Genomic DNA, 11837 nt, shown 5'->3' on the forward strand with positions numbered 1-11837 from the left:
GCGGGCTGTCACACAAGTGTACCGTTCATTCTCGATCTCTTGCTCGGAGTGGGTCGGACGCAGTCAGCGTTTCCGTGGTTCGCCTGAGCTATTTCGAGACCTCGTTTAGCTGATTTCTTATGCAGGGTGTGCCACACGCAAGTGCACGGTTTTGAAGTGGGTGAATAAAATGAGCAGATGCCTGACCCGAAGAAAAATCTCGCGTTGCTAAGGGAGATGAAGTCAGTCTGGCGAGGTCCCGACGCAATAGTTTCACCGAATGATATCATCACGAGTAACTCGACGGGACAGACGGGAGCGGCGTGTTGCAATGAATGGCGGTGGGAACGAATTTCCTCAGCTTCACCTCTTGAGGAGGAAAAAGCGTTTTTGCTGTACTGCAGGATTCATCGTCGCGGATGGAGCCGTGATGGGCTAACAATGATTCTTCTCTCGGAAATATCTATAAGTCTGTAAGGACGGAGTCAGATTCCGCCCCGGCTCTTTTGATTCATCTTCCCCTGCCCCTCCTTTAGAGTATACGAAGCGCCAAGTAAGTGCCTTTGAATGAGGTATGATGCTCTCTTCCCAAGCGCGACCACAAGAACGGGAGGGAATAGGGGTCAGGAGGCTGTGGCCCCCTTCGGAAGGAGGCAAAATTGAGCAGTCATGTGTGGATTCTCTCGAGAGCCTACAAATCCTTGTCATCCGAGGATTTTTCGCCACCTTCAAGCTCTAGGGTTCTGATTTCTGATGTCTCGCCGGCAAGGGGCTGCTCCACTCATCGAGCGAGCCCCCATCCGAGCGGTCCGATAGTGATCACTGAGTCGATCTCCGGGAGCGATTTCCACGGGGATACCATGATGAACGATGTATCGTCTTTCATGTTTAAGTGTCCTCCCCTTCGGTTCGGAACCTCCGGCCCCCAGGCTATGTCTGAGCCTCTGAGTTCACGCGGATGATCCGATACTCCCCAACAGAGGAAGGAGTTGAAAATCGACCGTTGTCCCTGCCAGTGGTGACCATCATTGTTGTCAAGGAGACTCGCATCAGAATCGGGGACGGGCTTCCTCCACCTTACGAAATCTGCTCGTCTGTCCTTGCGCACGTTGATGCATCCGACCTTATCGGGAGCTGGAGCTCCGTCCTTTCTGCCGCTCCCGCGCTCAGAATTATTTCTCGCTCAAGAAAATAGCCTCGAACTCTGGTTCCGACAGAGAATCTCTGCTTCAAAAACCAAAAACCTCCTGCTGACCCGATGTCGGATCGTTAGGGAACCGCTGTGTTCACTTTGGTCTCTCCGGCTCTCGACCGGCTTGCAGAGGTCTGATACAGCTCCTCCATTTAGTCAAACATTCAGCGTCTAGAAATCCTAAAGCGCAGTCCGCGGGGAATGTTTAAACTTTTCAGCTCAGCTCTCGACACAGCGGAGGGCAGGAAGGGTTCCAATGGGACCCTAAGGCTTTGCAAAAGCCAATAGTAATGTTCGGAGAGGAGCTCTCCAGAAGGACTCGGACCTGTCGCAACGATATCCAGATCCTGGCTCGCCAGCGGAGCAGCTTCCGTGGAACTCCTCGGAAGTGTCCGTGCTCCGCTCTGACTCCACGACTTGTTTTCGAGCGTCCCGGTCTCCGAAAGTACTCAAGCCGACGGAGGCACAGGAGTCTCCAACTTCCTAGCTCGCACCAAAGATCCGTAAGCCCAGTCATTGCAGAAACACGACATCAGAATGCTGCTCGCAGGCTAGATTATCACAAAGGCCGAAGCATTCAGCGAACTTATAGAGCCTGTAGAGCTCGCCGAAGCCACGAAATTCAGCCGATGATTAAATCCGAGGCAACGTGAAGCGGAATACCGGGATCAGTATAATGCCTCACAGGGGCCGCACATCAATTTTTGATCAAGTTCCCATCTACGTAAATTATATACAACAGGAAGAACGTCGGTTTTTGTCTGAGCGGCCTACACAAGAACGTAACGCGGCACCGAAGGCAGACTAATTGATCACTTGTATCCTCTTGTCTAAACATGTCGCTCCGGATCACTCAACTTCGGTGCGTATTCAACTAGCTTCCTTGTGAAACGTCGGCATCACAACGAGAGTACTTGTCCCCCGGTCCTGGACAGGCAGACATTCCAGGCGGAGGGGAGAAAGAGGGCTCAGTATCCGAGTCGATCCCATTTTTCAGGAACAGCTGGTGGGACTCGTTGGACCAGGGAGAGCATTGCTCAACTATGAATGTGTGATTTTTCTATCTCTCCCTGTTTCACGCGAACAGGAAGAGGGCTAATGAAATGTATTCATGGAAAAACTGCTGGAAGAAATTCAAGACATGAATAAATGTACGAATCTCGAGTGACACACATCAGAGAGAAATCTGCGTAACGCAGCCCGCTTCTCGCGCTGAACGCAAGGACGGAAATCCCTCGAAAGCTCACACGATCGTCGAGAGTACGCCGACACGAGGAAGACACGAGCGGTCGGCTCTTTGTGCGAGCCCATAAACTCAGACAAGCGAACACACGGGCACGCACGAGCGCACGCATACGCAAATGCAGCTAGTCAGACTCAAATCTTCGTAGACCTGATTGTCTGATCGGGCAGGACTGCTCAGGCGGTCGCGAATAGAAGCAACTTGCAATGCTAATATTCCATTAATGTTCCGACTTGGTTTCTCGTTCGATAGGTTTGTTAATCTATTCGGCTGCTCATTCGCTCTGCATTCGGCTCGCAAAGACACCTGGCTAGTTTCTTTCTGTTCCGCTTTTCTCCGGCTCCGTCTCCCGAAGCAGCGCCGCGAGGTTTTCGCGAGCTGAATCGCGATGCTTTTGTCTGAAGCTGAAGATTTTGTTTTGAAATTCTTCCTCCCTCCTCGAATTCCTTGGTGGAAGGTCGCAAAGCGACGAGACGCGCCACAGCTGCTTACGATGCCGATGTCGGGGATTCTTCCCCCCGGGATTTGGGCGGCGTCGGCTTTCGACACATGGAGAGTCTCAAGGACATTTTCCGACACGCCAGTCACGTTTTCTATGCTTCCGCCGATTCTACTCGTATGATTCCTAAAGAGGGACAGCCACCTGCTTGCGACTCCATTCGTCTCCGCTTTCGGAAGAGGGATAAGAACGTGCCCGAGTCGAAAACAATGGTACAGAGTTTGAATAAACATCGCAGCGGTACTCAGGAATTCTTCTCTTCCCCCAAAGCATTTTGGAATCGGGCCTCGGGATGCAATATTCCGTTTCGCTGAGTCCTTCAACGAGAGCCGCGCTCTCATTGGCCCTCAGCACGGGCAGGGGAAGCTCTCGGACAGAATAGAGAGATTCGAATTTCCAGCAGACGGAAATATGCCTGATGAGACTGCGGGAAAGTTCCTCGCTAACTAAATCCCGCGGATGGTATTTCGCTGCTCGAGTCGGATTCTTGAGGCTTCAAACAACTCACCCGGAGCGGCTGTGAAGGAAAGGAAGAGAACAGTATTTCTGTCGAAACACTGAGATCCGAAGCCCGTCGTCAGGCCTGTTGTTTATTCGTCGATTCTAGGGAAAGTCCAACACTGCTCCGGAGCCGAGGCTCGCCTGCACCAATCACTCTCTACAGAACTCAGCTCGTCAGCACCACCCAAATGCCGGAGGTCCGAACTGCGTCTAAGGTCCTGAACATGTGGAGTCAGAGCTGCGATACGATCCGACCCTCCCTCAAGACCCTCACCGTACGGCTCTCACTCCTTGCGCGGGGGAGGACAGTCTACATATTCGGGTTGAGGGTGAGCTTTGGCTTTCGTTATTTTAATAAGCCACTGTTACTGAACCGTGACCTGAATATTTTTCCCATGAGACGGCTATCAGAGAAGTCCGATTCAGATGGCTCTATGAAGAGCGACCGAACTCGGAGCTCGAGAACACTTAGCCGGCCTTCGAGTCAGGGGTCGCTAAATACTTCGCGACAGTCTATCCGAGCCTGATCCTCGTGAAATCATACACTGCAGAGCATGTTTTGTGGGGAGTGGCTTTGCGCAGCAGCCATCTAGAACAACTTCCGTACGTTTCCGTGGTCCCCTGTGACGATGTTGACAGTTTTCGGACAACGGATCGCATTTTCCCTGGGAGAAACTTGTTCCCTCGTCACACGGAACCAGGACATCCGATTTCTGGAATAAAATCATAGCTTGCTCCGGACGTCGTCGTAGTATTCCTCAGGAAGGAAAAAGTCCAGTTGAGGCTCAGCGCCGGGTACGGCTGCATACCGATCGAAATTCCGGATTCCTGTTCAGACAAAAGCGCAATACTTATCCGACGTGCTGGGGAATCTCGCGGGAAGAAACAATACCACTGCGAAAGATAAACTCCACGGTGGAGTTCCGTCCGGCTCACCTTCCTCACGGAGTACATCTTCATCAATGCAGAAATTTCCGGAGAAGGAGTTTGGTCTACAAAGGATTGCGTAAACCGCGTCGGCCATGATCGCCGGAGATCGGGATTGTTCCTTCGAGCTCTGCTCATCTCCCGCGAGCATTTCTGTCGCAGCCGTAGCAATCATGGTTTTCGGCCAAATCGTGTTGACGGCGATATTATCCGACCGGAGTTCTTCAGCCATTCCGAGAGCACACATCGACATTCCGAATTTAGACATTGTATACGCCACGTGCGGTGCGAACCATCTCGAGCTCATGACCAACGGAGGTGAATTGTTCAGTATCTTCCCTCCGAACTTCGACGCACGAAGATGAGGAATGCAGTGCTTCGACGTGAGAAACGTGCCCCTCACGTTGACCTGATGCATTAAATCGAACCTGAAAAAAGCGATAAGGGTTGTTCGGATGTACATACGGAGGGGAATAATGGAGAAGCTTACGTTTTCGCATAAGTCCCGGCCTCGAGCTTCTTCGATATATTCATCTAATGAATTACATTGGATGACAGGTGATACATAGAATGGGACGATAGGCGGGGAAGAATCTCACGAAAACCCCCCTCAGGATTCGGGCAAGTTATCTCAATCACGACCAAAACATTATAAAAATATAAACATGATGAACGAACACATCATAAAGCCCATCTCCCCGTAGGTCGCGGGTCTCGTAGACAGAAGAGACCTTCTGCCTGCCGCATCTCCGACAGCATGCCACTCGACTTATGTACATCGTCATTAGCGTGATGAGATGCTGCCGACAGGTTATCGTGTAAGCTCACTTTTTCATATCGGTCGCTTCCGTCGCGGTGAGGCTAATAGCTGAAGCGTTGTTCACGAGGATGTCGATGCCTCCGAAATGTTTTACGGCGGCTTCGATGGCGTTCATGACGCACTGCTCGTCTCGAACGTCCATGACGAGGGGCAGGCATCGACCCCCGGCGGCTTCCACTTCCTTCGCGGCCGTGTGGATTGTTCCCTTCAGTTTCGGGTGCGGACAGCCAGTCTTGGCGGCCACAACGATGTTCGCGCCATCCTTGAAAGCGAATAATAAATACGAGCTCGTTCATGTTACGGAGTGATAAATCGAAGCTGAGCGCTCAAAGAGAGGGGAACTTGAGCATTTGATCGTGATTCGATGAATCCTAAGGAGTCGAGGCCGGATCTGTATGAGTCATAATGATTTCAAAGGTTTAGTTTTGTGTGTAGAGGGGCGATTGCGGGTCTCGTCTATCTATTCAGGTTTAGAGAACCCTTTGTGATCACCCGTATACAGGGTTGCTGATTCAACTATCGGAATCGAGTGCGAACGTAATGCATACAGCATGAAACCACTCGCATCGCTGTCCGTCGCCGGACGGACTCGGTGAATATCCAACTCGGATATTGAGTGATCGTATTTTCCCTCGAGCGGGGAGGAATCGCGCCGATCTTTCCGAATCGAGCCGCGTCATAACGAAGACTCCCTGCTCTCTCCTTGAGGTGAATTCTGGAAATCGGCTACGGTATCAGTGGTCGGAGCTGTTCGTCTCAATCTTCTTGGAATCATCCACTTGCTCCTACAGTTTCGTAAAACTGAGATCCCCCTTCTGGATGAGACGGATGAACATGGTAATTCGTCCCCTAGTACCCTCAGAATCAGACGAAACTCTACCAGAGTTCATGCAGGCCTGCGGAGCTCGATTTGTTCGATCGTTCAGTCGCCCCGTGGCGTTCAACAAGATCGGTATCCTAAGCGGCCGGAGCAAGGTCGATGTCGTCATCGATATCGAATTTTGTTCGAAGTTTGTGTGAGTTCGTCCTCATCATTCTCACGTAGGGTATGAAAATCGCCGCATCGAAGAATCTTCCCAACGCCGGGTGTAAACCTCGAAATATTCAAATTCCAAAGAATGCTCCGTGGAGAGAGCAAGCGCCGACACAAGCTCGAAAGCGCTGCATATTGAAGTTTGGCGGTGCTGATGAAGTCGACTCCGGCTCAATGAGAATATCCGAAGTTTTTCCCAATCTCGCGAGGGTAGTCGGTCGGGAAGCTTGTTAGGGCCGATTTCCGCGAACGAATCTCAATGAGCTCCGAGGGGAGGCTCCCGTGAAGCGAGAACAGCGAGTGTCAGAGAACCTTTCGCAACAACACGAGCGGCTGCACTCTCTCTGCGGCGATATGCACTTGTGGAGCAACACGCGACGCTTGTCTCGTATTGCTGAAAAATTGGAGTAGAACCAACCTTGGCACATTTGACGGCGATCTCTTTCCCGATACCGCGGCTGGCTCCCGTTATGAAGATTGTCCGGCCCCTGAGTTTGCCCGAGTTCTCCATTTCGATACGCCGCTGAAAATCGGCGCTTAGGACAGCTCTCCTGCAGGAACCTGGGGAAATGAAAGCGAAACTCAAGTCTCTTTTTACGGCAGTGCACCGCGTCCCGGGGACGTCGCGGCTCTTTACGAGCCACCCCCGGTGGACAAGAGCCAGCGCAGTTGATTCATCGCTTCTTCCGAGGGTGACTCTCGACCCTCCACGGAATACCTATATCTCGCTTTTTGTCGCTTTCTCTCTACGCTCCCCGAATCAATGAACTCTCAGGCCATTCCGTCCCGGACGGAAAAATTCCCCATCCGCATGACGTGTTGGCTGATTGTCTTATAAGCTAACGATTCCTCAGCCGCCGAAGATCCGGCAGCAGCAGCTGCTGAGATCTCCGCATTGCAATGTCGGAAGCAAGGGCTGTTGTGCGGAAAATCCACTGAGGAAGGGGGTGACTGAGAGCGAACGGTGGAGCGACACACCGAGCGTGTCTATGAGGCACGAACGTCACGCTCAGCTACGGCCTAGACGGACAAACCTTTGTGGGTTGCACAGAATCCGGCAAGTTGCGTCTTCACAGGCTGACTTTTGTTTGGATCGGCAGCCGGCTGTTGTGGTAGGAGTCGAGCCGCTCTTGCCACAGAATTACGCTAAAGACGAGCGGCGGCCCCTTCCCGACGCGTCAACGTTAAGCGACGGAAGACTCCATGCTGCTCCACACGATTCGAACGCGATGGCCAGAACAGCTGACAATCGTCCACGCGATTCGTCAGCGATACTACCTCGCTTAGGAAGTGCTCTGGGAAGATAATTTTTCCGTCGGCGTCGCCGCCAGTATCTTCTCGCCTGTGGAACTTTTTTCCCTTGATGGCTGTTTATCCAGTCGTATACTTGGGTCCATCAGTTGATGGCTGAGAGTATGTAAAAGTCGTCATTGGAGAATATCAGTGATCTGACTCAGCGCCGACCGGGGTAAACATGTAGAGCGTTTCCTGGAAGGAAGAACTGAGTCGCATCAAATCCGATCCGAGAGAGTAGCGATCGGAGATCTGATCGTTCCCGCGGAATGTGGATCACGATAATGCGTGCTGCCTCGGAGTTTTCCTTCAAACTAAAGCGATTATCCAGGGAGAAATCGGAATTTTCAGAGCCAAGCTGCTTCTGGGTATGGAGAAACGAGCCAAAAACGATCTGATCTCCCGTGAAGGAGCTCCCCAAACCGAAATTCAAGTCGCGGTCCGTCTCCACGTTCTCGCCGCTCCTCTTGAGATGTTCAAGGAAGAATCATATACCATCACTCCGAGCATAGCCAATCGATTTTTTGCCGCCTTCTGTATCCACGCTGCCCGTGGATGAAGGGCGGATATTTTCTGTTACCGGAAGGATTTCTCACACAATATTGCCACTCCGAAGAGCCATCTCGGGGAAATAGCGTGGCATGCAGGTCCGAAGAGTCGGGGGTCGGAGGTGAGCAGGGGAAAAGAGTCTTCCTTCATCTGTTGAGTTTTATTTCACCCGCGCATAGGGTCCGAGTCATAGGTGAAAGAATCCGGACGGTCTCATATTCCCGATAGCGGAGATAACAACGGATCCGAGCTCACTGCATAGGTGTGAGTTGAGTGGAGTACAACACTTCTTCGAAAACCTGGGCCTATCAGCGTGACTTGCACGAGTGCGGACGCTTCCGCGGAGCTAGAGTGCTATCTCCTCCGATATAGACGATCCCTCGTAAGATCTCACCTGAATGGAGGAATTCCGGAGAGACACTCTGATCTGGCGAATTCTCGTAGACTTATCGATGGGAACTTCGCGCGATGGATGCTCGTTTCCGCCGAGAGGCGAGACTCCCTCTCGACCCTACGAGATCGACTAAGTGAACAGGACGGCTAGATCCGAGCGAAGCTTGACCGTCATCTTAAAGCTATGAAAACACGATCCGTCCAACCAACCAACCAACCAACCAACCAACCAACCAACCAACCAACCAACAAATAGTTGACATTTCCGGGCATCTAGGGCGAGAGGAACGAGATCTCGGGCGGGGAGTTCCGTGCCCGAGCTCTGCAAGTTGGGATTGCATCGCTATTTGTTTCGGTTGTCTATCTCTCGCTGTCTGTTTCTGAGCCAACTCCCTGTAGTGAAAAATGGTGCAGCTCATTCCGGCCTCTGAATCACTGACGAATTATTATCAGCCGATTCGGCTCAAGGAAATTCCCAGACGATGCAGAATACGGACTCCGGATGTAGACACGAATACTGGCTCCGGCAGCCCTGTGGACAACTCTCACTCGGCTCCTTTCAATACGGAACGCGTGAGCAGCTAGCGTTGAATCTATAGTTCGATAGCCGCCGTCTTTGATCTTCACCGCGACGGACTCCGGTCGAGCTCAGATCGTCACGGGCAGCCGATACTTTGCTTATTATTCAAGCACCGGAGATTTTATTCGATATCGATCCGACCGGAGCTCCGCGCGAGCTTAAAACTGAGAGTCGATATCTCGGGGCCTGTCCTGAATCGGATCCTGAATGTTCTATTGCCGACCGTCTCTCGGGGACGGGATCATTTCGGCGAATGATCGAAGTTCTGCGGTGGTGCCAGCCTTTCAGGGAATTTTCACCCTGAAGTGTCATGATTTTCAAACGGAGACCTTCCAGGCCTTTTTTTCATTCTCAAGAAAAAATCGGCTCCTCCCTCGAATGTTCTTACTAAAAATATACTTTCGGGTGTCCTCGAAGAGCCCGTCGCTCTTTCTCACGAAGAATATTCTCCCCACAGCCGTTCTTTGTCAGGGTCTCCTCCAGGAATCGTTCTCGGCCCCAACACAGCGCCCGCGATCACGGAGCAACAGGTCTGGAGTAGAAAGGCTCACCTGTACGACATTACAGGTCCTTGTCGACAAGCGTGAGGCTGTCGAGCGAAGTGCACCGGAAATCCGCCTCTTCTTCCCCTCTCGTATGACGTGCCGGGTTTTGAGAGCACGTACATAGGCAGACCATGAGTGTTACCGCCGTTACGATGGCATCTTAACCCCCGAGGCGCGTGCCGTCGATGCGCCTGTTGTCGCCTCCATTGGCGCTCTCGTGTCAGCTGCACACCCCATCCAATATGACCTTTGTGCATGAACCTAGCGCTCCATTTCAGCCGCGGGTCACTAGACCGGCAAAGCCCCGGGGGACACATGTACATGGGTACCTCCGACGCTCCGAATTCGACGTCGCTTCTCGTCGCAGCTGTATTCCGGTCTCAGTTTCGTAGATTCGATGATCCGATAATCTCAATGGTCAACCCAAGGATTTCGCCGCAGTCGAAGGAGCTTTTCCAAGGCTTTACAGCGCCTCGAATCCGGAAATTGAACGCTGCTCTGGATAGCACAGAACATCGAGCATTGCTCGCCAGCGAGCTTCCTGGTGTCGCTCGAGCCGTGCACGTTGGCACTGTCGTGAGTTACTCGCAGCAAACGAACTTCGCACCGAGACCTGTAGATGGCGATTCAGCGCTCCTCGTGAACTGTTCGTTATAGCTGACTCGGAGGTCATCCGCTTCCGACGTTAATTTCTCTTGACAGAGACAACGTAATTATTCAGGTAGAAACGCAATTTTATGCTGATAGACCCCTTTGGCGAAAGTTCGGTGACGGCCGAACGCGGCCATCATTCGACAATGACGTTAATGACCGCATTCGCGACCATGACGTGCTCGCTCGAGCGCTTGTAGACAATAGTGATGTGAGAGTGCTGCCATTCAAACTAGCTCCGTTGGTCTGATGGTTCCGCAGAGCGTTTTCTCCTAGAGCTTCTATTCTGGAGTTTGGATCGCGGGGTTCTGTCTGAGATATTAAACATTCTCGAGTCGGAAAATGAGTTTTCTTGCCTCCACGATAATTAGAATCTCGGATTGGATTCAACTCATCTCGCGACCGGAAATTCAGCCCAAGGCCCCGGGAATGAACGGGGAAACCGACATGAACGCTCACGATCCACCGGCTTCCACTAAGCTTTGGGGGAGAATCCTGCCGACCCTGATCCTTTTCGCCGTTTCGTCGATCGGATACTTCTCCTCCCACCGGCGCTCGGAGCTCGGAGCGGAAACCAGAGGGCTGCTGAAGATAATACCCATATTATTTCTCGCTTCGTTTTGTATCTTCGAGGGCCGCAGCCGATCCAAATACAGAGTAAGGAGGGTATAAAGACCGTGGTATCTGGATGTGACTCATAAGGACCCCTAGCTTTTCGGACGGATCGTAACAGTCGCATCGCTCTCAATTTGGAATTATACTGTTGTATCTGGTTCTCGATTTTCTTTCAGTATTACGTGACGGCGGGTCTGCTGGCATCTTGCGCCGGAGATTATTTCTTGGTCTGGAGCGACGAAGACAATTTCATGCGGGGAATGGGAGCCTTCGCCCTCGCCCACCAATTGTACATCCTGGCTTTCGGCTTCAAGTCCCTCTCTCCGGTTCTGATGATTTCTGCGGCAATCTCGGGATCGAGCGTAGCGATGATCTTGTTACCTCATCTGAAAGGTTCGCCCGTATATCGAATGCTCGGACGAGTCTCTGTTATTCACTTTTTTGCTTTTCCCCCCAACTAACCTGGGTTGGCATTCGACGACTCTTCACAGGTGTTCTCGCCTACGGTGTGCCGTGCTATATCGTTCTCATTTCGTGCATGGTCTGGCGAGCTTCCGCGCGTGTGCACCCCCCGTGCGAATGGCCGAGCGTGGTCGGCGCTCTTGGCGCATTAGTATTCGCAGTCTCGGACCTCAACCTCGCACTGAACGCGTTTTACTTCGAAATGCCGTACGAGGGGCATCACACGGTGACGATGGTATTTTACTACATCGGCCAGCTGTGCATAGCCCTTTCTGTGTCGGATCACGAGAGGCTGGTCTGAGCCCTCTGCGGGAAACAGACAGGAATTCATGTCATTCATGTATGGGAGGTAACAAGAAGAATCAAGCAAGCCTCGAGCCCATAAAGACTAAGACCCTGAAGAATCCTTTGTCATGATATTTCTTACGAGCCCTCGATATTGGCTCGATTCATCCTCCTCTTTTGCTTGCGTCCCATCCTCAAAGTTCCGAACAGGTCACAGTCACAGAGTCTCTTTAATGTAGCGAGACTCTCAGAATCATTTGCATTGTATTA

General features: G+C 52.0%; 2 protein-coding genes across 2 annotated transcripts; one reads left to right on the forward strand and one right to left on the reverse strand.

Annotated features, from left to right (window-relative positions):
- Positions 1-4138: 4138 nt before the first annotated feature.
- LOC100902670 (hydroxysteroid dehydrogenase-like protein 2) lies at positions 4139-6705 on the reverse strand. The gene is made up of 4 exons (XM_003738051.1): positions 6613-6705; positions 5170-5423; positions 4351-4769; positions 4139-4242 (listed from the first exon to the last, which is right to left on the reverse strand). Exons 1-4 carry the CDS (start codon positions 6703-6705, stop codon positions 4139-4141), a joined length of 870 nt encoding a protein of 289 aa, XP_003738099.1.
- A 3288-nt stretch (positions 6706-9993) lies between these two features.
- LOC100902816 (lysoplasmalogenase-like protein TMEM86A) lies at positions 9994-11583 on the forward strand. Its single transcript, XM_018641489.2, has 4 exons — positions 9994-10275; positions 10577-10862; positions 10997-11213; positions 11312-11583. The coding sequence occupies exons 2-4, from the start codon at positions 10635-10637 to the stop codon at positions 11581-11583; spliced, it is 717 nt and encodes a 238-aa protein (XP_018497005.1). The 5' UTR covers positions 9994-10275; positions 10577-10634.
- The last annotated feature ends 254 nt before the right edge of the window (positions 11584-11837 follow it).

The sequence above is a fragment of the Galendromus occidentalis genome, unplaced genomic scaffold, assembly GCF_000255335.2.
Source record: "Galendromus occidentalis unplaced genomic scaffold, Mocc_1.1 scf7180000075756, whole genome shotgun sequence".
Lineage (NCBI taxonomy): Eukaryota > Metazoa > Arthropoda > Arachnida > Mesostigmata > Phytoseiidae > Galendromus > Galendromus occidentalis.

What these genes read in the sequence shown, in the direction of transcription:
- LOC100902670 (XM_003738051.1), bottom strand. Translation starts at nt 6,705, where the DNA reads ATGGAGAACTCGGGCAAACTCAGGGGCCGGACAATCTTCATAACGGGA. An exon ending in GAAGCGACCGATATGAAAAA is followed by an intron (nt 4,770 to 5,169) that starts GTGAGCTTACAC and finishes CGCTTTTTTCAG; the next exon opens with GTTCGATTTAATGCATCAGG. An exon ending in AGATGTACTCCGTGAGGAAG is followed by an intron (nt 4,243 to 4,350) that starts GTGAGCCGGACG and finishes TTGTCTGAACAG; the next exon opens with GAATCCGGAATTTCGATCGG.
- LOC100902816 (XM_018641489.2), top strand. Translation starts at nt 10,635, where the DNA reads ATGAACGGGGAAACCGACATGAACGCTCACGATCCACCGGCTTCCACT. An exon ending in GCAGCCGATCCAAATACAGA is followed by an intron (nt 10,863 to 10,996) that starts GTAAGGAGGGTA and finishes ATTTTCTTTCAG; the next exon opens with TATTACGTGACGGCGGGTCT. An exon ending in CTTGTTACCTCATCTGAAAG is followed by an intron (nt 11,214 to 11,311) that starts GTTCGCCCGTAT and finishes GACTCTTCACAG; the next exon opens with GTGTTCTCGCCTACGGTGTG.